General features: G+C 33.1%; 5 protein-coding genes and 3 non-coding genes across 8 annotated transcripts; 3 read left to right on the plus strand and 5 right to left on the minus strand.

Annotated features, from left to right (window-relative positions):
• Window positions 1-970: 970 nt before the first annotated feature.
• LOC123921320 (G-type lectin S-receptor-like serine/threonine-protein kinase LECRK1) lies at window positions 971-5628 on the plus strand. Its single transcript, XM_045973812.1, has 2 exons — window positions 971-3434; window positions 5260-5628. Exons 1-2 carry the CDS (start codon window positions 1210-1212, stop codon window positions 5459-5461), a joined length of 2427 nt encoding a protein of 808 aa, XP_045829768.1. The 5' UTR covers window positions 971-1209; the 3' UTR covers window positions 5462-5628.
• A 1174-nt stretch (window positions 5629-6802) lies between these two features.
• LOC123921321 (peroxidase 25) lies at window positions 6803-8973 on the plus strand. Its single transcript, XM_045973813.1, has 4 exons — window positions 6803-7410; window positions 7884-8063; window positions 8163-8325; window positions 8505-8973. The coding sequence occupies exons 1-4, from the start codon at window positions 7213-7215 to the stop codon at window positions 8924-8926; spliced, it is 963 nt and encodes a 320-aa protein (XP_045829769.1). The 5' UTR covers window positions 6803-7212; the 3' UTR covers window positions 8927-8973.
• A 117-nt stretch (window positions 8974-9090) lies between these two features.
• On the minus strand, window positions 9091-9221 carry LOC123882559. Its single transcript, XR_006799884.1, has one exon. It is a non-coding gene; the product is annotated as a U6atac minor spliceosomal RNA (small nuclear RNA).
• A 14-nt stretch (window positions 9222-9235) lies between these two features.
• TRNAG-UCC lies at window positions 9236-9307 on the minus strand. Its single transcript has one exon. It is a non-coding gene; the product is annotated as a tRNA-Gly (tRNA).
• A 584-nt stretch (window positions 9308-9891) lies between these two features.
• On the minus strand, window positions 9892-9973 carry TRNAS-GCU. The gene has a single exon. It is a non-coding gene; the product is annotated as a tRNA-Ser (tRNA).
• A 902-nt stretch (window positions 9974-10875) lies between these two features.
• On the minus strand, window positions 10876-13240 carry LOC123921325 (protein BUNDLE SHEATH DEFECTIVE 2, chloroplastic-like). Its single transcript, XM_045973816.1, has 5 exons — window positions 12883-13240; window positions 12669-12766; window positions 11790-11889; window positions 11332-11428; window positions 10876-11204 (listed from the first exon to the last, which is right to left on the minus strand). The coding sequence occupies exons 1-5, from the start codon at window positions 12938-12940 to the stop codon at window positions 11126-11128; spliced, it is 432 nt and encodes a 143-aa protein (XP_045829772.1). The 5' UTR covers window positions 12941-13240; the 3' UTR covers window positions 10876-11125.
• Window positions 13098-15359, plus strand: LOC123921323. Its single transcript, XM_045973815.1, has 9 exons — window positions 13098-13243; window positions 13403-13530; window positions 13789-13876; window positions 14047-14129; window positions 14296-14334; window positions 14459-14529; window positions 14607-14721; window positions 14851-14984; window positions 15085-15359. The coding sequence occupies exons 1-8, from the start codon at window positions 13198-13200 to the stop codon at window positions 14923-14925; spliced, it is 645 nt and encodes a 214-aa protein (XP_045829771.1). The 5' UTR covers window positions 13098-13197; the 3' UTR covers window positions 14926-14984; window positions 15085-15359.
• Window positions 14851-18346, minus strand: LOC123921322. Its single transcript, XM_045973814.1, has 2 exons — window positions 17501-18346; window positions 14851-16154 (listed from the first exon to the last, which is right to left on the minus strand). The coding sequence occupies exons 1-2, from the start codon at window positions 18332-18334 to the stop codon at window positions 15792-15794; spliced, it is 1197 nt and encodes a 398-aa protein (XP_045829770.1). The 5' UTR covers window positions 18335-18346; the 3' UTR covers window positions 14851-15791.
• Window positions 18347-24108: the final 5762 nt, after the last annotated feature.

Raw genomic sequence — 24108 nt, forward strand, 5'->3', positions numbered from 1 at the left:
ATATACCTTTCAACGAAGACAAAAAAATAGAAAAAAAAGTGTAGTATATGACATACATGTCTCTAAAAACACACATACTTTATTCTTTCTTATCCTGAGTTAGCTCCATCAAACAAGGGAATCACGTCTCTCTCCTTGTTCCACAAGTATAGATGGCTAACAAGATTTTTATTCTTAGTTGTCGTGGTCGTGCTAGCTAGCTATATGGTGGAAAATAGAACTACCATCTGTATTTTCTCTATTTTGATTGGAATTTGTGTGAATCTTAAAAATTTAATCTCATAAGAGAAGGAAATGGTCTTTCTGTGACTTGGCCCGTGCGTGAAATTTGGATCACATAAATTTATGGACATGCTATTGCCTTTAAAAATAAAAAAAAAAAGAAGGACATGCTATTGAATTCAAATGGGAGTAGTTATAGTCTCACATCAATTATGAATGACTTCATTGTTAGATTTTTAAGAGAGGCAATTCATATTCCTAATACCTTAAGATTTTGTGTTAGGATTATTATAGAATAAAGGGAAATTTGAGTAGTTATGTTTTGTTAGAGTAATTAGTTAGTTAATTGGTTAGTTTGTTAGGTCGCTTCAAATTTACTCGCTTTGGTTTCGTTTTCTTTTAATTTACCATCGCAATCTTTATAGTCCAAAACCATATTTTCTTAAGTTTCTTTCCCCCACACATAAGATTGCTAACTAATTTATAGTCAGATTCAATATAACCGTTAACCAAAGTTTACCGTAAAAACATCCTAGATTTTTTTCCGTTCGCTTTTTTGTCTTTATTGATAGATATTATATCCGTCTCTAAATATAAGACTCTTTTTAAAAATAACGGAGATTAAAAAAGTTATTTGTGATATTAAATTTGTTGACAAATTATATTATTTTTACAATTTTATCCTTCAAGAGAGGATGAGTTAATGTTTTGTTTAAAATATATTTTTCTTTCAAGTACTCCCTTTTTATAAAACCCCTTTCAAATTACAAGACTGATAATTACACAACCGAATAATTATGATACAAAAATAGTCCTCTATGGTAAAAAAAGGTACCAATACAATGAAGTGTCTCATTTTGTGTCAAAATGTCTGTTCCAAGACACCAATTTCCTTTAAGTGTAAAAGTATAAACTATGCAAAGCAGTGACATTAACAAACAACAACTTTGCTTCTCTTCTCTCTGAGATAATCAAAACCCAATAGTTATGGGTGCCTATATTGCAACTATCACCTTCCTGCTGTTCATGTCCTTATCATTACCAAATACAGTAGCTCAAACAAAACCACAACTACTAGAGCGGATAGCACCGGGTTCCTCACTTTCCCCCCATAGTAGTGATTACAACTCTATGTGGATTTCTCCTTCCTGCCTATTTGCTTTTGGCTTTTATCCACAAGGCAACAATGGTTTTGTCGTTGGGATTTGGTTGATTGGCAAGATAAACAACACACTAGTATGGACTGCAAACCGGGATGATCCTCCAGTAACCTCAACTGCAAAGCTACAATTCACCGTTAATGGTACAATAATACTAACAGATCAACAGGGACAAGGGAAGCTTATTGTTAATGCTAATACAAGAGCTTCCTCTGCCTCCATGCTTGATTCTGGGAACTTTGTACTATACAGCGACAATAATAATTCAAGGATCATATGGCAGAGTTTCGATCACCCAACTGATACTTTGTTAGGGAGTCAATCTCTACCATGTGGAGGCCAACTGTCCTCTAGTTTGTCAGAGACCAATTACTCAACCGGAAGGTTTCATCTCAACATGCAAGTTGATGGAAATCTTGTTCTGTATCCAGCATACACAACAGAAACAGTTTGGGATGCTTATTGGGCGTCAGATACTAATGGTGTCAATGTCAAATATCATCTTTACCTCAACAATACAGGATTACTGCAGATCTTGAATAGCAGCCGTGATTATGACCTTATTAAAACTTTGATTCATGCTGAAGAAAACCAAAATACTGGACGACACCAGACTGTTTATCGTGCAACCCTCGATTTTGATGGGTTTTTTCGGCTGCATGCTCATTATGTTAACAATGGCAGTGACAAAATTATAGCAGGTTTTCCAACAAGCAGCAGGACATGTGCAGTAAAAGGGTTTTGTGGCTTCAACAGCTACTGCACATTCGATGACAACAAACAATTGTGCAAGTGTCTCTCTGGTTATAAATATATAGATGAAAATGAAAAGACTCTTGGCTGTGAAAGGAACTATTCAAAAGTAGAGTGTAGAGGTGACAAAGATGGTTTGACCTTTTATAACATGGTCCTGATGAACAATATTGTATGGAAGGACCATCCTTATTTTAAAGATGACAAGATGCCAACAGAAGAAGCATGCTCATTGGCTTGTTTGGTTGATTGCAACTGTTGGGCTGCAAAGTATGAATCTGGAAGCTGCACGAAACAAGGACTGCCTTTGAGATATGTCAAACGAACATATGAAGCTTACGATTCTACCACGACTTTCATAAAGGTTGGAAACAACAGCATCCAAAACTCAGAGGAGCATGAAAACCCTTATGCTTTTCCCCTTCCAATCAAGAGTACAAGTAACAAAGCAATAGTGCATATTATTGTTGTTACTTTGGTACTTAGCATCGTTTTGTGTTCAGGTATGTTTATATCCATCCATTACATGTACAAGATTCGTGTACTAAAGTATAAAAGGCTAACAGAAACTGGGAACTTTGGAGGGTTGAATGAAGATTTGGCTTTGAGAAGATTTACATACAATGAGCTGAGAAGAGCAACAAATCATTTTAAGGAAGAGTTGGGTAAGGGAGCTTTTGGAAAAGTTTACAAAGGAGCCTTAAACAAAGGCAATAGATTGATTGCAGTAAAGAGACTGGAGAAGTTAGTGGAAGAAGGAGAGAGGGAGTTTCAAGCAGAAGTGAGAGCCATTGGGAAAACCCACCACAGGAACCTAGTTAGATTACTTGGTTTCTGTTCTGAGGGTTCTAAAAGGCTTCTGGTTTATGAATACATGAGCAATGGTTCACTTGGAAAGCTTCTGTTTGGTGGTCAAAGACGTCCGGGTTGGGATGAAAGAGTAAGAATAGCACTGGATATTGCTAGAGGGATCTCGTATCTCCATGGAGAGTGTGAGGCATCAATCATTCACTGTGACATAAAGCCTCAAAATATTTTGATGGATGAGTTTTGGACTGCCAAGATATCTGATTTTGGTCTTGCAAAACTTCTAATGCCGGACCAAACCAGAACTTTCACAGTGATTAGAGGGACAAGAGGCTACATGGCTCCAGAGTGGAACAAGAACACCCCAATATCACTGAAGGCAGATGTTTATAGCTATGGAATAATGCTGTTGGAGATTCTATGTTGCAGAAGAAACCTAGATGTTAATGTGTTGGAACCTGAGGAGATTCTTCTCTCTGGTTGGGCTTATAAGTGCTTTACTGCAGGAGAGGTAAATAAGCTTGTTCCTTGGGAAGTCATTGATAACAATATCATGGAAAACATGGTTATGGCGGCACTTTGGTGTATCCAAGACGACCCTTTTCTCAGGCCAACAATGAAGGGTGTGGTGTTGATGTTAGAAGGAGTTACTGATATAGCAATTCCTCCTTGTCCGAATCCTAATCATGCTTAGAAGAAACTGTTGCAGCTGTTCCTCATGTGGCTTCCAGTTTGTTTATTTGTGTCATGTTTATGTATTTTTGTTTTTCTTTCAGTTGTTAAGGTTGTCTCTATGTTGTGTAGAGCAAAAATAAAGTTAGCAAGCCAAAAACCAATGTAGTTCCTCATGTCAATTCATTTTACAATTTAGCAGAAGATAGTTAGTATTTTCTTAAATATTTAATTTGACAGGAACATGATGACCAAAAGTTAATGTGGTTATTCCTCATGTTAATCCATGTTGTGTAGCGGTTGATGTTTTAGATTCAGCATTGATTATTATTCAACTTTGTTTCTTTATTTTCATGCTGTGCTTGAAAGTTAAAAACTTTATATTTTTTGCCCTCATATTATTGCCAATGAGTTTGTTTCATTCAATTCAAAATATAAAATAATAATGGTCCTTTATGTTTAACCATTTTTTGGATTGGTCATAAGTTTTTCTTCCCAAATTTGTCATTATATTACATTTTGTTTGCACCATTAACCTTTAAATTATGCTCGTCTTACATTGTTCTCGTTTATTTTACGTTTCATGATTGTGTTAACCACAACTTTGGGAAAAAAGATAATATAATTCTATGGTGTCTCAGAGAAAAGGATGATTTTTACGGATCAACTCACTGGCCAAACCAGAACTGTCAAGGAAGGATCAAAGTTGATTATGGTATGAAAGAACGAGGTTAATAATTGTCCTTTTGAAGAGTTGACTACTCACTACCATACATTGCTTCAATTCAAGTCTTCCTCCCGGAACCGGAATCTGAATTTCCACGCATGATCAATAATAACAAGTGGTTCACACCACATGCCCAGCTCACTGATTAATGTACAACATCAATCAAGGGAAAATCAAGAAAAGGTAAAGTTTCTTCCGCATAAACCTTGTGGGGCTGGAAAAAGACAGAAATTTTGTTTGTACTTGCAACTTCGGTGCTCTGCCTTTAGCTAGCATAGACCCGGACCAAGTTTAGGTGCAGTCATAAAGTCGTGCATCAGGGAGGCTGTCTGATCGAGATCGGACGGTCCTTATTTAAACACAATATTTTTGAAATTATTAAATTAAATAAAAATTAAATGTTTTTCTAGGCCATCCAATCAAGATCAAACAGCCACAAATATCGTCATTGCATGAAAAACGCGACTGCTTGTGATCCATTTCCCATAGACCCATGATCATTAATTAAGTACTCTTCTTGTATTGCTCAATTAGCATTTAGCAGTTAGAAAAAAATATGCTAATTGATAAGAATAAAACAGTAAATAAATAATTTTGTACATATTTATGTCAAATAACCGATTATCCCAAAACCTTAAGGTGTTAGGATAGAGCCATATCAATGGTTTTATATTATTTCTAACACGCCCCCTCACGCAAGAGCCCACTTGGGCTTGAAGCGTGGATAATGCATAGGCCCACCTACCATATGCTTAAATTCCACTTTTTTAATTAGAAAGTGAGGGGAGCGGGGATCGAACTCTAGACCACTTAGTCATAGAGGCTCTGATACCATGTCAAATAACCGATTATCCCAAAACCTTAAGGTGTTAGGATAGAGCCATATCAATGGTTTTATATTATTTCTAACACTTATAAGGTTTTTGTTGTAGGAGAGGTAAGTAAGCTTGTTCCTTGGGAAGTCATCGATAAAGATGTCCTGGAAAATATGGTTAATGTGGCACTTTGGTGTATCCAAGATGACCCTTTTCTCAGGCCAACAATGAAGGGTGTGGTGTTGATATTAGAAGGAGTTACTGATATAGCAATTCCTCCATGTCCAGTTTCCAATTCTGCCTGAAGAAAATGTTGCAGCCATTCCTCATGTGGCTTCCAGTTTGTTAATTTTTGTCATTGCTTTTCTTTCATTTGTTAAAGTTTTCTTGTGTAGCGCAAAAATAAAGATAGCAAGCCAAAAACTAATGTAGTTCTTCTTCATGTCAATTAATGTTACAATTTAGCAGCATATATTTAGTATTTTCTTATAATTTTAATTTGACTTAAACATTAACAAGATTAATTGGTTTTGTTATATAACAGAAAAATATAGGGGAAAATATCATTCTTTAAATCAAATTTTCAGTTTGATGAAAGATTTTAAAAATATCATTCTGATTTTAACAGATTAACCAACATAAATTAAACAACTAATCTTACCATTATAATTGTGCAACAATTATATTGGAGAAAAACAGAAATAATAATACTTGTTGTAACATTTGGATGACTCATCTGATGTTTTAATGGAGTCAAATTGATTGTTATTCAACTTTGTTTTTTATTTTCTGCTTAGTATGCATGATGAATAATAACAAGTGGTTCACATGTTATGCTCACTGATTAATGTACACCATCAATCAAGGAAGAATCAAGAAAAGATAAAGTTTCGTCTGCATAAACCGTGTGGGGCGGGAGGAAAACAGAAATTTCTTTGACACTTTGCAAAGGCAAAATTTCTTTGACACTTACAACTTTAGTGCTATGGCTTTAGCTAGAATAGACCATGGTCATTCACACTGACTCATTTCTTGTGTTGCTTTGATTAGTTTCAGATTTATACGATCAAAAAGGCCTAAAAAATACTTCAATCATAAGCATAAAAAAGTAAAAAATTCACTGTTATTTTACCAAACAATAGCATATAGTAAATAGTATATAATTTTATAGTAGATATTTAGCCATATTTTTAACTGGTTACATTACATGTGTCACCTGTAATTATTAACCATTAAGAGAGCAAATTTGGAAGCAATATATGACTTGATTTAACTATTAATAGTGATTATCTGATTGTTATTCAACTATTAGTTTTTTCCTCCTAGTGCTTTACAGTTAATCCACTTTAATTTGATGCTCCATTTGCAATTTTTGTTTAAAGAATTATACCTAAAAAATTTCACTTAAATACATGAACCAACTACTAGTGTGAACAAAACCAAAACAAGTAAAGAATTATAAAGAAAAAAGATGAGCATGGGCAGATATGAGAGATAGAAAAAGCAGAAACGTGTTGAGGAATAAAGCAGATGCATCACATTGACAGATCAAATGAGATTGATGGAAATAGTACCTCGTGGTTCGAATCTCTAATGTGAACTTAAGAAAAAACATAAAATGGAAAGGTATCTTTTAATCTAGCGTTGTGTTATTTGAACATCAAAATATATACATGCAACACCTATGTTTTTATCTCGATAACTAGTACATATTTCAAAAGTACACGTCAAAAAATAAAAGATACTGATGTATTTGACGTCAAAAACTGATGTTGAAGAATATATTTTTTTTTTAATTTATACACATATATCTCCACTTTAAGAGAATGTATTTGGCTTATTGGCCAATACCTTATAATCCACATTCAGAATGAAATAATTAAGAAAAGCTCAATCATATAGTGTGATATCCACTTTTGCCTAGTGACAAACCATTATATATAAGTGACAATCAGTGATACAAATGCTCTGCAAGCAAGGGAGTGATAGAACCATAAAATCCAGTGTGAAGTTGTGTCCAAAAGAATACTTGTTTCAGTTTTCATTTTAGTACAAAATGATTGTGAAATTGGGCTTACTAGTGATTTTGGTGATGGCTTTGGAAGCTAAAGCCCAACTGAAAAGTGGGTTTTATTCAACTTCATGTCCAACAGCTGAGTCCATCGTACGGTCCACAGTTGTATCTTACTTCAACAAAGATCCAACCATTGCTCCTGCCCTTCTCAGGCTTCATTTTCATGATTGCTTTGTCCAAGTAAGCTAAATCACCCTCCTTATATAAAACCATATGTTATATATAGATTTTCTTTTACAAAGGTTGTAGTAATACATGTGCCATGTAAGTACAACTCACATGATAAAAGGCTGCCCGCGACTTTTGATATGCTTGGGAGCGAGTTCGAACCTGCAAAATTCTCTATATCTCAACACTTAGTGTATGTGTGAGTTTCGCTACTAAGCTCGTTAGAGAAAAAGAAAAACCAAACCTGTTAGTTGAAAATAAGTAATAGTTCAAGCTGTAATAAAATAAGTTTACATAGGAAAATTATGAGATTATTGAAAAGTATTCTGCTGAATTTCTAATTAACTATATATTATAATTTGTCAACTTTGCACTTGAACACTAGCTTTAGAGTAGTGAAATCTCAAACATTAAGATGGATCCATAGTCTCATTTACTTTGATATACAGTATAGTCATCTGACGATATCTCTTCCACTCCCACAGGGCTGCGATGGATCCATATTGATTGCAGGCTTCTCAGCAGAGAGGAATGCATTGCCAAATCTTGGTCTAAGAGGTTTTGAAGTGATAGATAATGCAAAATCACAAATAGAAGCCATATGCCCTGGAGTAGTCTCATGTGCTGACATTCTAGCATTGGCAGCTCGTGATGCCGTCGATTTGGTATTAAAGCAATCTTAAAACTTACTCAAACTCTACCACACGCGACATGCACAACACAACCATGATAAAATTAATACTTGTGATTTGTTAACATGACAGAGTGATGGCCCAAGTTGGTCAGTACCTACAGGAAGAAGAGATGGAAGGATTTCTTTATCATCTCAAGCCTCAAACTTGCCTTCTCCACTTGAACCTGTTTCTGTCCATAGACAAAAATTTGCTGCCAAAGGTCTAGATGATCATGACCTTGTTACCTTACTTGGTATGTTTTCTTTCACAGCATCTAATCTATATATAAACAAAATTGAATCACCGACGAAAAAATAAAACCTGTCTCTAATTTTCAACACTTCTTCAAATTTTTTAGACATATCAATATCATGTACTAGTATTTGGTATATACTTATTTATGCATGACATAAACTCTTGATTTGTGTGAAGGTGCACATACCATAGGCCAAACAGATTGCAGATTCTTTAGTTATCGTCTATACAATTTCACAACCACTGGCAATGCTGATCCTACTATTAACCAAGCTTTCTTAGCTCAACTTAAAGTACTATGTCCAAAAAATGGTGATGGCTTGAGAAGGGTGGCTTTGGACAAAGATAGTCCAGCCAAATTTGATGTGAGTTTCTTCAAAAATGTACGCGATGGTAACGGGATTCTAGAGTCAGACCAAAGGCTGTGGGATGATTCTGCTACAAGAAGGGTGGTGCAAAATTATGGTGGGAATTTTAGAGGGTTATTGGGGTTTAGATTTGATTTTGAATTTCCAAAGGCTATGATTAAGTTGAGTAATGTAGATGTGAAGACTGGTGTTGATGGAGAGATTAGAAAAGTGTGCTCAAAATTTAATTGATTTTGGCATGGAAAATCTAGAAAAGACTAATAAATATGCTACTAGTACTTCATAAGCATAAAACAGTAAATAAGTGCTTAAAATAAACAACAGCATAATAAAATAATTGATTTTGGTCTTGAAATGAGAAGTTTGTTCCAATTAGATACTAATCTGATTGTAATTCAACTAATTGGTTATAGATCCAACCTCCGAGAGGTGGACAGCCTTAACCGAGGTGTGTAACAGGAAAGCCCGAAAGCTGTTCCTGTCCCAATCAGAGGAGATGCCAACCATCTCTCCTTTTCATGAGGACAAAAAATATGTAAATGCGTTTGCCAGGAGTCGAACCCGGGTCTATTGCTTGGAAGGCAATTATCCTAACCGTTGGACTACAAACGCATCTTGGATTATAATTCAACTAATTAGGTAGGGACAGTTTGAGGAAGCAAATGATTAAGACAATAAGCATTACATTAAGAATATTATTCAACAAAGGGTAATGAAGAAATTGAAGAAGCACCCTCAGAAAAAACAAAACACAATCACGGCATAAACTTATATTATTGTAGTGGTTGAGTAGTTCAACTGATTTGAGCTAAGAGTTAAGGAGTAAAATGACCTGAGTTTAAGTCCTTGTAGAGTAGAAAAGTACAACATTAACAATTAATTACTAAACTTTGGCTGTCAAAAAAAAAACTTAATTTTGCCTTACTAAACACAATGCATGAACACAAATTAGCACCAAGATTCACTAAAGTGACATGCAAGAACAAGAAAGAACCGATTAAATATAAGGTTGAAGGTCAAACCAGAAAAGAGAGTACCAATTTCATAACACTGCCTGTTTCAATCTCAGTTCCAAATAAGAAACAGATTATAACCAATATCTCCTAACAGAACCTGTTTTGTTGCAAGAAACAGAGAACCAACACAACGAAAGCATATGAAATTAATTATGTTAAGAAATAAAATAAAAAAGAAATCGTCGCCTGAGAGATTCGAACTCTCGCGGGGAAACCCCATGTACTTAGCAGGCACACGCCTTAACCACTCGGCCAAAGCGACTTGTTGGTATATCGTCTCGTAGCTAGCTATATGACGTTAATAAAGTGTGTTTTGACAACATATAACATTTCAATGCTATTATTTAGTCTATTACTGATACTTTGTCAAAAAATTATTAAGAAAACATTCAAATCAACTGCAAAGCACAGGCTAAAATGAGTTTTTTTTGGTGCATAGCAAAGCAATCATAAACTCACACACACAAATGATGGAGTTTGGGTTCGAACCCTGGTCTAACAATTTCAACATTTCTTTGTTAGTTGAACTAAGACTTGTGGACAAAATGAGATTTTTCTTTATTTTTTGAAATTTAGAACTTTTTGCATAAGCAATAATTTAATAGTAGGAAGTGTTTGTTTCAAATTTACTAAATTTATTTTTGTGAATATAAGTATTTTATTTATAAATATTTTTTCAAGTATTTTAAAAAAATTATGTTTGATTAAATTTAAATATCTCCGGAAACCTTTATAATAAGATAGTTAATCGATAATTACATGTGAGTTTATTCTCATCTTTGTGGAATTTATTTTTCCATCTACTTCCTTTCTTGAGAAAGTTTTTCCTTTTTCAACAATTTTTTATATCCAAGAATAAAATTTAGTAAATTTGTAACAACTATTGAAATGTTATTTTCTATCATTTTATTTCTAAGAATCTACAAAAATAACTTGAAACAAACACATTCCTAATAATTTTTTTCAATAAGGGAATTGAGCGGATAAATAGTGAAAGTGGGATCTCTGCAATTGCATGCATAGGATACCTTGATTTGCCAAAAAAGTAAAAGGGAATATTTTTAATATTTTCATATTTTTGTGCTTTATTTTGCTGGATCATTAGTTGAACTTTTATGCTTAATCCAATCAAACAAAATATATTTTTTCAAAAAAATAAACAAATAAAACTAAATATAGCACTATAGCAGTTAATAGGTATACACTCATCCATCCATCCATAGAACAATTATAAATTGAAGTCCAGTCCAAAAAAAGTTATAAATTCAGACAAAATCTTGTTGCCAGCAAATTACATAAATAAATAAATAAATAAATACACATTAGTACAAAAAAGACTAACAACACATTTCCACTTCCTTTTCTCTTTGTTCACAGCTAAAGGCAATCCTCATGATTCAATCTATCCAATTTTCTATTCATCATTTGTGTTCATGAATCCACCAAGAAAACCAGCTCCATTACAGCTTCCACACAAAATATCTTTTTTACCCCTGAAACAAACAAACATACATACATATGATCAGAATCAGAACAAACAAACATACATACATGCTGCAAAGAAATTATACTAATACATCATACAAGCCACAACATATCACAGTCACATGTAACAGTTACCTGCATAGCCAGCATAATCCACCAGCTTTAAACCGTCCATTGTAGTGATCTATCAAATTAACTCCGCCGCCTTGGCATTGAGTACATGCTATTGCACCTGAAAGTTCAGCAAAAAGATATCAGCTCCGTGAATTGAGTGCTAATTATGTTTATGCATAGTAGAGACTACAGAATCATCAACAAGTCAACAATAACTAACTGAAAAGACGCAGAAAAAATTGCCGAGAATAAAACTAAAGGTTGAGCAACTAACAAAAGAAGAAGCTGATTGTTAGACCATATTGTTTAAGGTGATACATTCTATTTGGTAAAATATCTGCTAAACTCAAATAGGAAGCAGAATGCTATATATGATATCACGCGATGGAGCTCGTTAATTTAAAGCCTTCTTTGAATAAAGAATAAAAACTACCAAGTATAAACATAAACAAGAAGTTGAAATCTACAATTTCACTTACCATTTCCATCACAATCAGGACAAAAAAGGCTTCTTGCTTTTGCGGCTGGACTACTATCTCCTGTAGCCTGTTTTATGGCTGGACTACTATCTTCTGTAGCCTGTATTAAAACAAAATCAAAGACTGATTCGCTATATATGCAGCTATGACACGTATAATAAAAAGGTCAAAGCTATTGCGAATCTATTGTACACACATGACACCAACTCTAACCGTTGCATCAACACTCGCATTCTTTTTCTGAAGAACAACTAAACTGGTTAATGATCTACCAATGCTATGTTGGGATTGACCGACAGGGATGAGATGGAACAGAATGGAAAAAATGAAATGGAATCCAGGAGACATAGGATCCTGTTTGGATAGGATACAGCATAATTAAGTGCTTTATGTATAATCAGTTTCTATAACAAAAGATAAAATAAAGTCAAACTATTTTCATAAGTTATTCGAGAGAGCTTATAGAAATAAGCTAAAAATAGCTTACTGACATGCCATGAGTTGTTTCTATGAGCTCTCTCAAATAGTCTCACAAGTACTTATGCAGTAAATAAACTCAAATAAGCTCATCCAAACAGGACCCAAGTCTCATTTTTCCTTTTTCATTATAAAAATATCTACAAAAAGAAATTATTTTTGCAAATTCACTTGATTCCATAATTCCATTTCATTAGGCAATAAATATCCAAACTTATCCTTTACTAGAACCAAACATTAATCAATGTCATTGCTACCAATACCATAAATTCCAGCTTATGAACTACATATCACAGAAGACCGTAAAAGACCCATGTGTTTGTTCTTGCCAGCAATTTTTACACAAAGAGAATGAACAAAAAATATCTTATTTGTAAATTGAGATACTAAAATCAATCTCACCTTAACTTCCAAAGACTGAAAGTTTCCAACTTTAGAATTCAGACTAACTTCCTTAATCGAAAAAGCCTTTCGGGCAACTGAATTACCGATAAGAGATCCTATGAAAAGTAAAACAAATTCTCATTCAATACATAAGCTTTGTAATAAAAAATAAATAAAAAAAAAGATAAGAAAACACTAACACACACACACAAGCAGAAAGAGTTGACAATACCAGGTGTGTTTGATGATTTCAAGGAACAAATAGGAGCAAAACTCAAAGAGTGTGCCATTATTAAAAGGGGTAGTGAAGCTTGGTCTGAATTGAACTGGGAGTGAACTCTTATCAGTTTTCAATGTAAAGGATATTTGTAAGAAAGATAAGACCCTTTAATGAATGAATCGGTGGTTAACTAATGATCACGCTTTTATTACTTTATTGCCCTTAGGCATATTCCAATTATGTCACAAAATAGTGGGCCTAACCGTAATATCATTTCTGTGTTCCACCACACAAAACAAAGACAAGGATTTTGTGAATCAGAAACAAATGGCAACCACTTTACTGTCCGTACACCGGTTTCTTCCCTCCCAAAGTAAGCAAATTTGCATATAATTTCCATTTATAGGTGTTCTGTGTTGATTTAAGTCAAAAATTAATTCACCCTTTTCAAAAAAGTTGATTTTTTCACAAAGATTTCATACCCTTAAGTTTGATATTAATTATGGGTTTTAAATGTGGTTGGTTGTTTCAGGGAGGGAAAAGATTGGATGTTTGAGTGGTTTTAGGACTTCATTGTGTGGACAAGTTTTGTTCAATCCAAATTTCTCTGAGAGACAAATAGCAAGAATCCATGGAAACCGTTTTGTTGTTAACTCACTGGTAACTTGCAACCTCGATTGGCTCTATGTTGTTATTTTTTTGTAGTTGCTTACAAAGTTGTACTACTTAGCTTGTAGTACTAGTATTGTATAACTATCTTTCATGTAGTTACCTATGTAGCCCTGACACTTCAATATGAAGGTGTGTCTGGTGTCTGATACTGATTCCATGGCTCAGTGTTATTGTTGTGTTCGGTGTCTATATCCGTGTGTTTGGTAGGTTACTATGACTGGTAACTGTGAATTTCTTTGTTGACAGTTTGGACTTGGAAAGAAGGTGAAGAAGAGTATAGTCAGAGAGACTGTGATTCCTGAACCAGATTACAGGATTCCAATTGTACTACTAGGTAACCACTCATTCTCTCTTCACATGATTTTAGGCTTACAAATAAAATCTTGAGTGAGATTATTATTAGTAGAAGAAAGTGTACTCAGTTTTTTTTTCTTTTTTGCATTTCCTTGTATAAGTAGATTCATAAAAGTTCTAAATTATTGATGATTTAAATTGTACTATCAGGTATAGCTGGTGGGTTAGTTTACACAGAAAATCTAGTGCCTGCTGTACCTGTTGGTCTCCTTGGATTACTTCTGTTGGTCCAGGTAGTTACAAGTTGGAGAAAGTTTAATTAGGAAATGTGCTAACTTGCATCATGATCCAAGTACTTTAGTTAAAGCAGCAAGAACATTGTTTGCCAACTGATTTTTCCATTCCATTTTTCTGAGGCTGACTTTTTTGCTAATTATTATTTGTTTTATATTTTCACAGGCCACTAGAGTGAGATTCGTCTTTGATGATGAAACTTTGGTTTGTTCCCTTCCTAACCCTCCAAGAGTTTTCTTGTTTATCCATACTAGTATTTTCTTTTCAAGCACTTGCTTTCCTGTATCTATCTAAAAACCCTCAGAGTTACATGCAAAATGTGGTTTAGGAGGTGAAGATAGGCGATCAGCTCGACGAATCAGGCGAGAATGCTTTCGTGGGTGGAAAAAACCGCTGGAAGTAAGTAACCTGTTTTGATTCAACACTGACTAGACTTTCGCAACAATAGAACTAAAAAACATGTTTATATGCTGTAGGTACTCAACCTTTGTTAATTGGGAATTCTGGTGGCCGAACTTTCCTATCTTGGTTTACTTCAAGGAAACGCAAACAAAACCCGAAGGACAAATTCATTTCTTCCCAATAATCTTTGTAAGCAAGTGAAGCAAATATCCAAATAGGAAATAGTTTAGAAATTAAATATCATTCTTGCTAGTGTTGCATACATTAAGCTTTAACATTATCTTCATTTTTTCTTGCTGATTTGCTTTGGCCAAACAGAATGGAAAGCAGCTTTATGATGTTATGGTGGAGAGAGCTGGCCCTTCAAAAACTAGTGGCCCAAAAGAATCCTGAAGACTTAGTTGTGTGGCTTGAGCCTCAGGAATCAATGTCTCTAGACAGTAATTGTTTTGGTAATAGACACAACTATCTTCTGTTTGAACATAGTTTGAGCATCAAACGTTTTAGGCTGAACAATGGTTCTAAAGTTTCTTAATGCACTCGTTTTTACAGATTTACAGTTTTGAACCATAGATATCCTGGGAGTCCTGCAAAGAGATTTCTGAAGATGACAAAGACTTCCTGTTTCTCTTCCACATAGTGCTCGATGTTTCAACTCACCCACAAGTTGAAACTTAATAGCAATTCATTTATTATTTAGTCTTGCTAGCACATAAGCTTAGTACATTCTATTTATTTGAGCTGGACAATTATTTACTGTATTCTGGAAACATACAGGTTCACGATACCCATTTATAAAATATTTGGATCATGTTGTCTTCCATAAATGATATAATTTATGTATGTTTCGGACAAATCAATCATGAGAAGCTTTTGTATTCCGGATTTCTAATACATAAGTTTCAACGGAACTCGAAACTTGAGGGCGCGTGCATTTAATAAATATAAATGCCTACAATTAAAAGATTGTATACAGAACCTTAGTAAAATCCAAAGACATCTACACAAGAATCATATGGAATGTAATGCAGGTCAATTAGATACTTTTGCATGATGATGTTGTTAAGCAGCTTGCTGTTAGCAGTGCAGTTGCCACCCATCTCAACGTGTTTCCATCATCACCTGTAGTCAATTTGTCTAATCGTTCGTCGCTCAGCAATTTGCTGACACTCAGAATTAGTCAACTGGAAAGTGTAGACATGAACTAGGAATGACTTGATTTTCCATCAAGGTGCTGCAAAACCAAACCAAAATTACAATCAATCCTTCTTGGTGCAGTGTGCATCTGTGCCATGTTGGGTGCAATCATGATAACCCACACTACGAAGGAAGTCTCGAATTTCTTTAGCGCTGCTATTACTGGCCTGCAACAAACGCTCATCTTCCTCGTATATGAGATAAGGAGCTTGGCTTCCCTTCCTTGAGAGTAACTTTGAAGCTCCTTTGAGAACATGATATTCCCAGCCCTGAACGTCTATTTTGAGCAGAAGCACGCGCTCTGATGTTGGAATCACTTCATCAAGTGGAACAGTGCGTACTTGAAAAGCTACTTCTTCGTTGGACTTAAATGCCAACTTTGCTCCTGTGGCAGAAACTGCACTGTTGTCCAGCCTACCAACCAACTGGAAAATTAAGAACACAGAAAATAAAAACAACATCAGCACATGAATAACAAGCAATAGTAGCATTTTATGATAAATAGATTGATTTTCTTGTCCGGAACAATGAGGGCTTAGAAGCCTTGTGTTATAAATTTCCACCCCATAACCATTTCATTTCAAGAAACATACACTTTCAAGGAATCAGACTAGACAACTATAACCAAAACCAAAAATAGAACAAATTTGTTGCATCTTTCTCAATTTTCAAACTACTAAGCATCCTTAGAACCACAATGCATTTATTGCATACTCATCTTGTGCATTATTCTTATTTCTTAAGTTGCCATGAAAAGTGAGTAATGTTGGTAGCACATTAAATATTAAGACCACCATATTCATGTTGCCACCCTAAGCGGAAAATAATGAGACTTATGACATTCATCCCAGTTTTTACAATGAAATATGCCAAGTGCCGGAACTAACCAACCCAAACAAATTTTCAGTCAGCAATTTGAGGATTTTGGGGGGGTATATTGGGAAGTCATTACCATCACCAGAACCTGGGATCTTTTTAGTCTCCACCCAACCCAACCATTTGAACTAATCAGATATGTCCTTTAAGCTTTAACATAACTTCAAATGCAAAGCTAACATCAAGTTTACTGAGTAAACAAGAGAAGATAACAGAAAAAGTAGAATCAGAATTGTCAGCTAAATAGGAAAGGACAAACACAGTAAGACACTGCAAGTTTGCAACCAGTAGCTAAATATCAAACCCATATTCACTATGGTCATGTTTTGCAAATAAATCAGACAGCACACTGATTAACCTCAAATTGATCAATCTTTCCGTAACACAGATAAGAGTATGCAAATATCCTAAACATTAGCTCTATACAAATGGCACACTGGGTCTACCTTATTTAGCAAGTTAATAACTTCCAGAGAAGTTTAGAAAACTGTTTCCACTAATTTACATATTACCTTATTCTGTAACACTGAACCTTTTCCAAAATAAACTAAGAAAAGACTTAAAACATCTCTAATTGCTTGCTATACTTGAACTATAGAAGGAAGTAGGTTCTCATTTTCACAAATTCATTCATCACTCACCAGACATTCTAAAACTCAAAACAATTCTGTTATTTTTTTTGTTGCCCCTCATCAAAGCAATCTACCCCACTTTAGAGGATTCTTTTCTTATGAGCTTATTACATTACTACATACTAACTCAAGCTTCTTTCCACAATTCCTCACAACAGTCCAATTCACAAAATCACCATAAACTATAGGAAAATAGGAACCATAAATTCAATTCAACCACAGAAAAATCACAAAAACAAGTTTTTTTTAAAAATAAAAATCACCTTATGAACGGTAATGTTACCAAGATGATCTGAAGCTGCAGCTTCAAACAAAGTAACCAAATCCGCAACTCTATTAAAGTAAATCCCTTCACAAATCTTCTGCAAATTCTCAAAAACAGGTTCAAAAGCCAAAACACGAAACCCCATTACCGCAGCAGCAAAACTCGCCATACCAACATTAGCACCCACATCTACAACAAACCCATTACTCCCCTCACTTTTCGCCTTCTCAAGAACCTCCTGAATAGTCACAGAAATATCCGGTTTTCGAAAAGGTTTCCCTTTCAGCAATCTCACAATATTCTTGTGTGGCTTATCAGGTAAGTTTCCGAAATCGGAAAGCGAGAAGAGAAACGGGTAACGAACGCCTTCAACGACGCTTGCAACGACGGGGTGAGCTTGTGGAGATTTGAGGCAATCGAAAGGGGAGATTGAATTTGAGAAGAGATTGGTGTTGAGAGTGATGAAATTAGGGTTAGGGTTTGAAGGACGAGGAGTGAGGAATGCGAAGTAGAGAAAGAGTAAGAGGAGAGTGGAAGAGAAGAGTAAAAAAAGTAACTTTGGTGAGAGTAGTCGAGAGGGTTTATCTCTTTTCCAGGCATTTGCCATGGAAAAAATGGCGATGGAGAGATGATTGAAGGTTGAGATTTTTTCAGTGAAAGGGGAAATTTTCTCGAGAAAATGTGAGGGAAAATTGAGATTTGGATCTGTGAAATGGCAGTAGCAGCTTCTTGGAACAGGAAGACCGAGTGACTGGGATGACGAGTAAAGTGAAGTTATTATATGGTAGGGCATCTGGCGGGTTCGGTCGGATTCAGACCATAAATGACTCATCCGAGAAAAATCGAGAGTATAAAATTTTGGCCCGTCACCGACTATTTCAAGTTTCGATTTTGTCGGGTGTCGGTTTATATGAATTACGGGTTGGTTGGTTCGGTTTATTCGGGTCAACACATCAATCAAAAAATAGACACATACACATATAAAATAATATAATATTTTCACTTTAGGTTAACTTGTTAGTAAATATCTTCCATAGATTAGACCAGCGATATGATAAAAATATAATTTAACTTTGCAATAATACAGTCTATCTTGAGTCGTGTGTAAATAACTTGTAGTGTCTTTTTTATAAAAGAAACGATGCTTCAATACTTACGATAAGATATAAAAAACTCGTGATTTTACAACCTCGGTCGGGTTCGGTTAACGACATATTTAAATTTTCAAAATCAAACCCGACCATGTTTAACCGTATTTATTCGGTATTTGCTATCCGTAGACCCGGCAATCATATAAACTCGCCTGAAACACCCAACTTAATCTCCTTAGAGTGGATTCCATCTGTTACAATATATTTGCACACCCCTAATTATAACTATTTTTAAATTCTTAAATAGTTTATTCATAATAATAAGTTAATAGAAGACTAGGAGTGGTATTTTTTTTTTTTTAACTCTCATTGGATCAATAGTTCATTAGCATGATAAATGTTTTTTTTTATCAATTCATGATAAATGTCTATGTATAGCTTATACAAGTTATTTTTAGTTTTTTTACAGTAAAAATTTAAATAAAGATAAATTGTTTTAATGTGTCCTACAACCTATTTTTATAAGCTATATTGAAGAATTTATGAAAGTAAATTGAAAAAAAACTTATGAAATTGTTATAAGTTGTTTTTGTAAATTAAGTTTCACAAAACTTAAGTTTTTTTTTTACTCAACAAAACTTAAGTTTGTAAATTGTAATAAATTTAAGGCTTAAGTGCAGTTTTGATCCCTCTATTTTGAATTTTTTGAAGTTTTGGTCCCCCTATTTTAAAAACCAACTTTTTAGTCCCCCTATTTTAGATTTTTTGTACTTTTGGTCCCCACTTCATTTTGAGTCAATTTCCATGATGTGGCAGATGACACATGGAAACTACAATTACACGTGACATTATTGTTTATTTTATTTCAATAAATCATTTTATTAAAATTTATTTTGATTAATAAAATATTAAATAAATTAATTAATTAAAAGAGATTAATCCCAAAAATCCCAAATTTTCCCAGATCTCTTCATCTACGATCATCATCTCATCTCAAATCTAAATTTTTTCCTCATCCTATCTTCAAAATTAGGGAATGCTTTGTTGAGTTGATTTCCCTTTAGGTCTGGAGTTTTATGCTATGAGAAAAGTTATTGTTCAAATAAACTTGAACAGTAAATAAGTAATTTTATTGATATTGGGAAACAATGAACGATTTCCTGATTGAAAAACATGAAAAAATTTCTTGTTCACATTAGTGAGATTTTTGGTTACGAGGAGTTAAGTGGAAGAAACGGAGAAAGGTTTTGGTGGGGTTGGTGATGAAGTTGAATAAATTTGGATTTTTTTTTGTTAATAGACGAATAAATTTGGATTTGGAGATGAGAGGATGAACACAACTATGATGGTGAAGAATTCTAGTAAAATTAGAGATTTTTGGAATTAATCTCTTTTAATTTATTTATTTAATATTTTATTAATCAAAATAATTATTTTTTACTGTAATCAAAATAATTTTTAATAATATGATTTATTGAAATAAAATAAATAATAATGCCACGTGTAATTGTAGTGTCCATGTGTCATCTGTCACATCATGAAAATTGACTCAAAATGAAGTGGGGGACCAAAAGTACAAAAAATCTAAAATAGGGGGACTGGAAAGTTGGTTTTTGAAATAGGAGGACCAAAACTTCAAAAAATTCAAAATTGGGGGATCAAAACTACATTTAAACCTAAATTTAAATAAGTCAATTTACACGGATTCAAAAGTTGCAATGAACTCCTAGACTATAGATAGAAAATCACAGGAAGGAAAAAAAAAAAAACAAAGTAAACAAGCAATAGCTCCAACAAGTAAGGTTGTCAGAATCTAGTTTTTACGTGAACTCGTTTCGGTTAGGTGGAAACGAAACGTAGATTCAACTCGTAAATTTGCAGAGTTTACCTCGTATTAAAATAAACATATATAATATATATTTTAACTTATTTAATTTTGAACGTGAAATTAAAAATTTTATTTTTAATTTAGAAATTTAAGTGTTATGAATATTAATTAAAGAAAATGACAAAATTAATATATTATCAATTTTAAATAAAAAAAATAAATATTGAATAATTCACACTTAATTGATTTTCTCTCATTCTTATTAGTTAAATATGACTATATATAGTCATGCGCATTTCAATAACAAATAACACAACAACTATATTCTCATCAATATATCTTGTTAGGAAATAATATGTCTCTCATTTTTTCACATATTAAATATGACATTATTTTTATAATTATTAAATATGACTCTTTGAATCATGCATATCATGTGAGATTGAATATTTTCTAAAGAAGCAACGTGAGATTAAATATTATATATGATTGAAATATAAAGTGATTGTATATTTTAACCCGTATTGTTTAATTTGATTTTTAAGAAACCCCTATTATATACTATGTATTTTTTTTTACAATATTTATGTATTTATTGTTTATCAAATAACTTGTTATATTTAGATGCCCACAGTTCTTAGCTCAACCGACAAGAATGTCGAAATTGCTAGATTAGACGTCATTTCGTTTATCTACCAAAAAAATATTATATTTAAATAATCATATAAAATTTAGCAATATTATATTATTTTTATCAAAATATAAATAATTAATTCTTTATATTGTTTCTCACTTGTTTTCATCTATTCCTTTTATATTATTTTTTTCGCTCATGTGCATAAAAATACGTGACATTGTTGAAAACATACAAGTACTAAAAATTATTATTTGTTTAACTTTTGATATACTCATTTAATAATTGATATACTTGGTAATATAGACTAAATAATCAATTATTCAACCATGATTTTCACTTATAATAAAAGAACAAAAAAAAAAGGAACATAGAGAGTATACTATTATAAAAAATAATCACATGTGTAATAATTGTTACTATCTCGATAAGATATTGTATTTAGGGACGGATGTAGTAAAATTGAACTTTTGAATTGATTACAAAAAATTAAATTTTTAAATCGTTGGGTGAAAACATGCGTGTTTAAGTGATTTTACTGATTTTATATAGAGTTAAATCGTGTAAACTCATTTTAACTTTATATTTTATTCAAAATGATTATTTTGTTCAAAATAATTTTAACTCCAATTTAATACGAAGTCATACATAAAAATATATAATCCATATAATTTTAACAATTTCAAACGAAGATTTTAACAACCTTGCCAACAAGGCTCTTTCGTAAATAATTAAACAACACAATAGCTTGGTATTCTTGATTTACAAGACCCTTCATACGACCTTCAAAGATTTTTTTTTAGCTTTACCATTTTTGCACTTGTGGAACTTGCCAATTTGCTTACAAAGAATTCATCTCAGGAATCCATTTAATTATTCATTTCTGAGATAAATCAATTACTATAAATAAGACTTGATGACCTTCATCATCAATCTGGATCCTCAGCTGCAACACTGTCTGCTGCTGCGGCTGTTGTTTCATCCTGGTCCTAGACTTAATCACGCACGCTGAGCCAATTTTACTATATATCAGTCCCAAAGTATGTAATTATTTGGTACATATTAATTGAATCATTTAAATACCTGATTTTCTTTAATTACTATTGGCTTATCTGAGTCACTTCTATATATACAAATTATATGCATAAAAATTACTCTTGGCTTGTCAATTCACTCCTATACAATTAGAGATTCACTTCTATACTCTTGGCACTGTATGCATAAAAATTACTCTTGGCTTGTCTGATCCAAGTCAGTCTATTCTATGCAATATTTTTTCTTTATCCTTCTGTCATGGTCACTTTGTCCTTTACACCGCTTGCATATATGGAACCAAATAACTACCGCTGCCAATGCTTTGTTCTGTGTGAGCAAGGTCTTAAATTACGGTTGCGATCACGGATGCGGTTGTTGCGATTGCAGTCATTGCGGTTGTTGCAGCGTGTAATTAATGCGGTTGTTACGGTGTGAAATTATTTTGAAATTTCACATACTATATAGAATGACACTACAATACCACTACACTGTTTACCCACCATTGCTAACACTTAATTTATTCCATAAGCACTGTTTGGACTGTTATTAAATTAAATAAAAATATTATGATATGATGAATGGTTGACTCACCTTAAGAAAAACAATACTGATGGACAACTCAAGAAAAAGCTAATTTGGAATTTGAGGCACAAAAAAAGCGGCATGTAAAATTTTTGTGGCAGGTATAATAAATACTTTGCATATTATACACATATAATTGTGTTAGATTGACATATATCAGTTTAATTACATGCTTTGGGACTGATATGTAGTAAAATTGTCTCAGCGTGCGTGATTAAGTCTAGGGCCAGGATGATGCATCAAATATAGTTTTCAAAGTTTTATTATCAGGAAACCTAACCTTGATGATGCACCGAAAAATAACTCATAGATTAACTTTGTACGATATATTTAATCTTAATATTAAATAGTGGATAACACTTGAGTTACATTTTTTTGTTTTTTGTTTTTTTTTGTTTCGAGTTGCTCATTCACAATCTTAAATAAAAAGAATTTGGATACACACATGAGTGGGAAAAATGGGGAAAAAAAATAAAAAATAAAAAATTAAACAATAAATTAAACAATATATTTAAATAAGTATGTAAAATGAGTCAGCATTAATTCCAAAAAAAAAAAAAAACATAATGTCAGATCCGTTAACACTAAATGTAAGTTAAAATACTTACACCAAATCTCAGCCATTAAATTTAATTAATCTAATGTTTCACACTATACATGCAAAATAAAATAAAATATACCGTGACAATACATTAGGGTATTTCTTCTTTCTTAAGCAACCTTCACGTAGGTTGCATCAAATTATGGACAGAAAAAATCAAATGCCATTGGAACCCTGGCAAACTAATTAAATATGGTTTTGGCATATATCGATTGTTAATTGTACTATTTTTCCCTTGTATGAATGTGTATTTCTATAAAGATTCACCCTAAGGCGAATGCTACTGTGCACAAGTTGCACAAGTTGTGTATGATGAAAGACAGTTATTGATCATTAGATATTTTAGTTTCACCAATCTTAACATATAGTTTCCCACACATAATTATTTTCTCCTAACTTCGTCACTTTCTAGCCTGCAATTATTGCACTGCAAAAAAAATTTCCTGACAGTAAACAGTAACACCACTTATGGTTATTCTTATCCAGCAACTACAGTACATCATCAATGGCGGTCTAGATCTATATTTGACTAAAACTTAATTATTTCAAAAAGAAGCACAACTCTTCTTATTTCATGAAGATGATAAATTAATATTCTAAAAAATAAAAATTATTCTTCAAAAAAAATATTCTAAAAATTATCAAATTTGAGTGGGTCTCTTGAACAAAAAATAGATTTCAACTTTTTAGTGCAATTTTCATAGAAACATTTGTGTTTGGAACAAAATCCAGATCTTAGAATAGGGGAATGAAAACAAAAATTGGTGACTTTCAAACATATTTTTTTCAAACAAAAAATAACTTATTTCAAATTCATACCAAGACCCAAATCTCG

This window comes from Trifolium pratense, linkage group LG4, assembly GCF_020283565.1.
Source record: "Trifolium pratense cultivar HEN17-A07 linkage group LG4, ARS_RC_1.1, whole genome shotgun sequence".
Lineage (NCBI taxonomy): Eukaryota > Viridiplantae > Streptophyta > Magnoliopsida > Fabales > Fabaceae > Trifolium > Trifolium pratense.

Bases quoted from the DNA above. Each gene is read 5' to 3' on its own strand.
- LOC123921320 (XM_045973812.1), top strand. From the start codon at position 1,210: ATGGGTGCCTATATTGCAACTATCACCTTCCTGCTGTTCATGTCCTTA. The intron at 3,435-5,259 runs GTGCTTTACTGC...TAACACTTATAA, and splicing joins CTCTCTGGTTGGGCTTATAA to GGTTTTTGTTGTAGGAGAGG.
- LOC123921321 (XM_045973813.1), top strand. From the start codon at position 7,213: ATGATTGTGAAATTGGGCTTACTAGTGATTTTGGTGATGGCTTTGGAA. The intron at 7,411-7,883 runs GTAAGCTAAATC...CCACTCCCACAG, and splicing joins TTCATGATTGCTTTGTCCAA to GGCTGCGATGGATCCATATT. The intron at 8,064-8,162 runs GTATTAAAGCAA...TTAACATGACAG, and splicing joins CTCGTGATGCCGTCGATTTG to AGTGATGGCCCAAGTTGGTC.
- LOC123921325 (XM_045973816.1), bottom strand. From the start codon at position 12,940: ATGGCACACTCTTTGAGTTTTGCTCCTATTTGTTCCTTGAAATCATCA. The intron at 12,767-12,882 runs GTATTGTCAACT...TACTTTTCATAG, and splicing joins GAAATCATCAAACACACCTG to GATCTCTTATCGGTAATTCA. The intron at 11,890-12,668 runs GTGAGATTGATT...GTTTTAATACAG, and splicing joins TTCAGTCTTTGGAAGTTAAG to GCTACAGAAGATAGTAGTCC.
- LOC123921323 (XM_045973815.1), top strand. From the start codon at position 13,198: ATGGCAACCACTTTACTGTCCGTACACCGGTTTCTTCCCTCCCAAA. The intron at 14,130-14,295 runs GTAGTTACAAGT...ATATTTTCACAG, and splicing joins GATTACTTCTGTTGGTCCAG to GCCACTAGAGTGAGATTCGT. The intron at 14,530-14,606 runs GTAAGTAACCTG...TATATGCTGTAG, and splicing joins GGTGGAAAAAACCGCTGGAA to GTACTCAACCTTTGTTAATT.
- LOC123921322 (XM_045973814.1), bottom strand. From the start codon at position 18,334: ATGAGTCATTTATGGTCTGAATCCGACCGAACCCGCCAGATGCCCTAC. The intron at 16,155-17,500 runs GTGATTTTTATT...TTAATTTTCCAG, and splicing joins GTAACATTACCGTTCATAAG to TTGGTTGGTAGGCTGGACAA.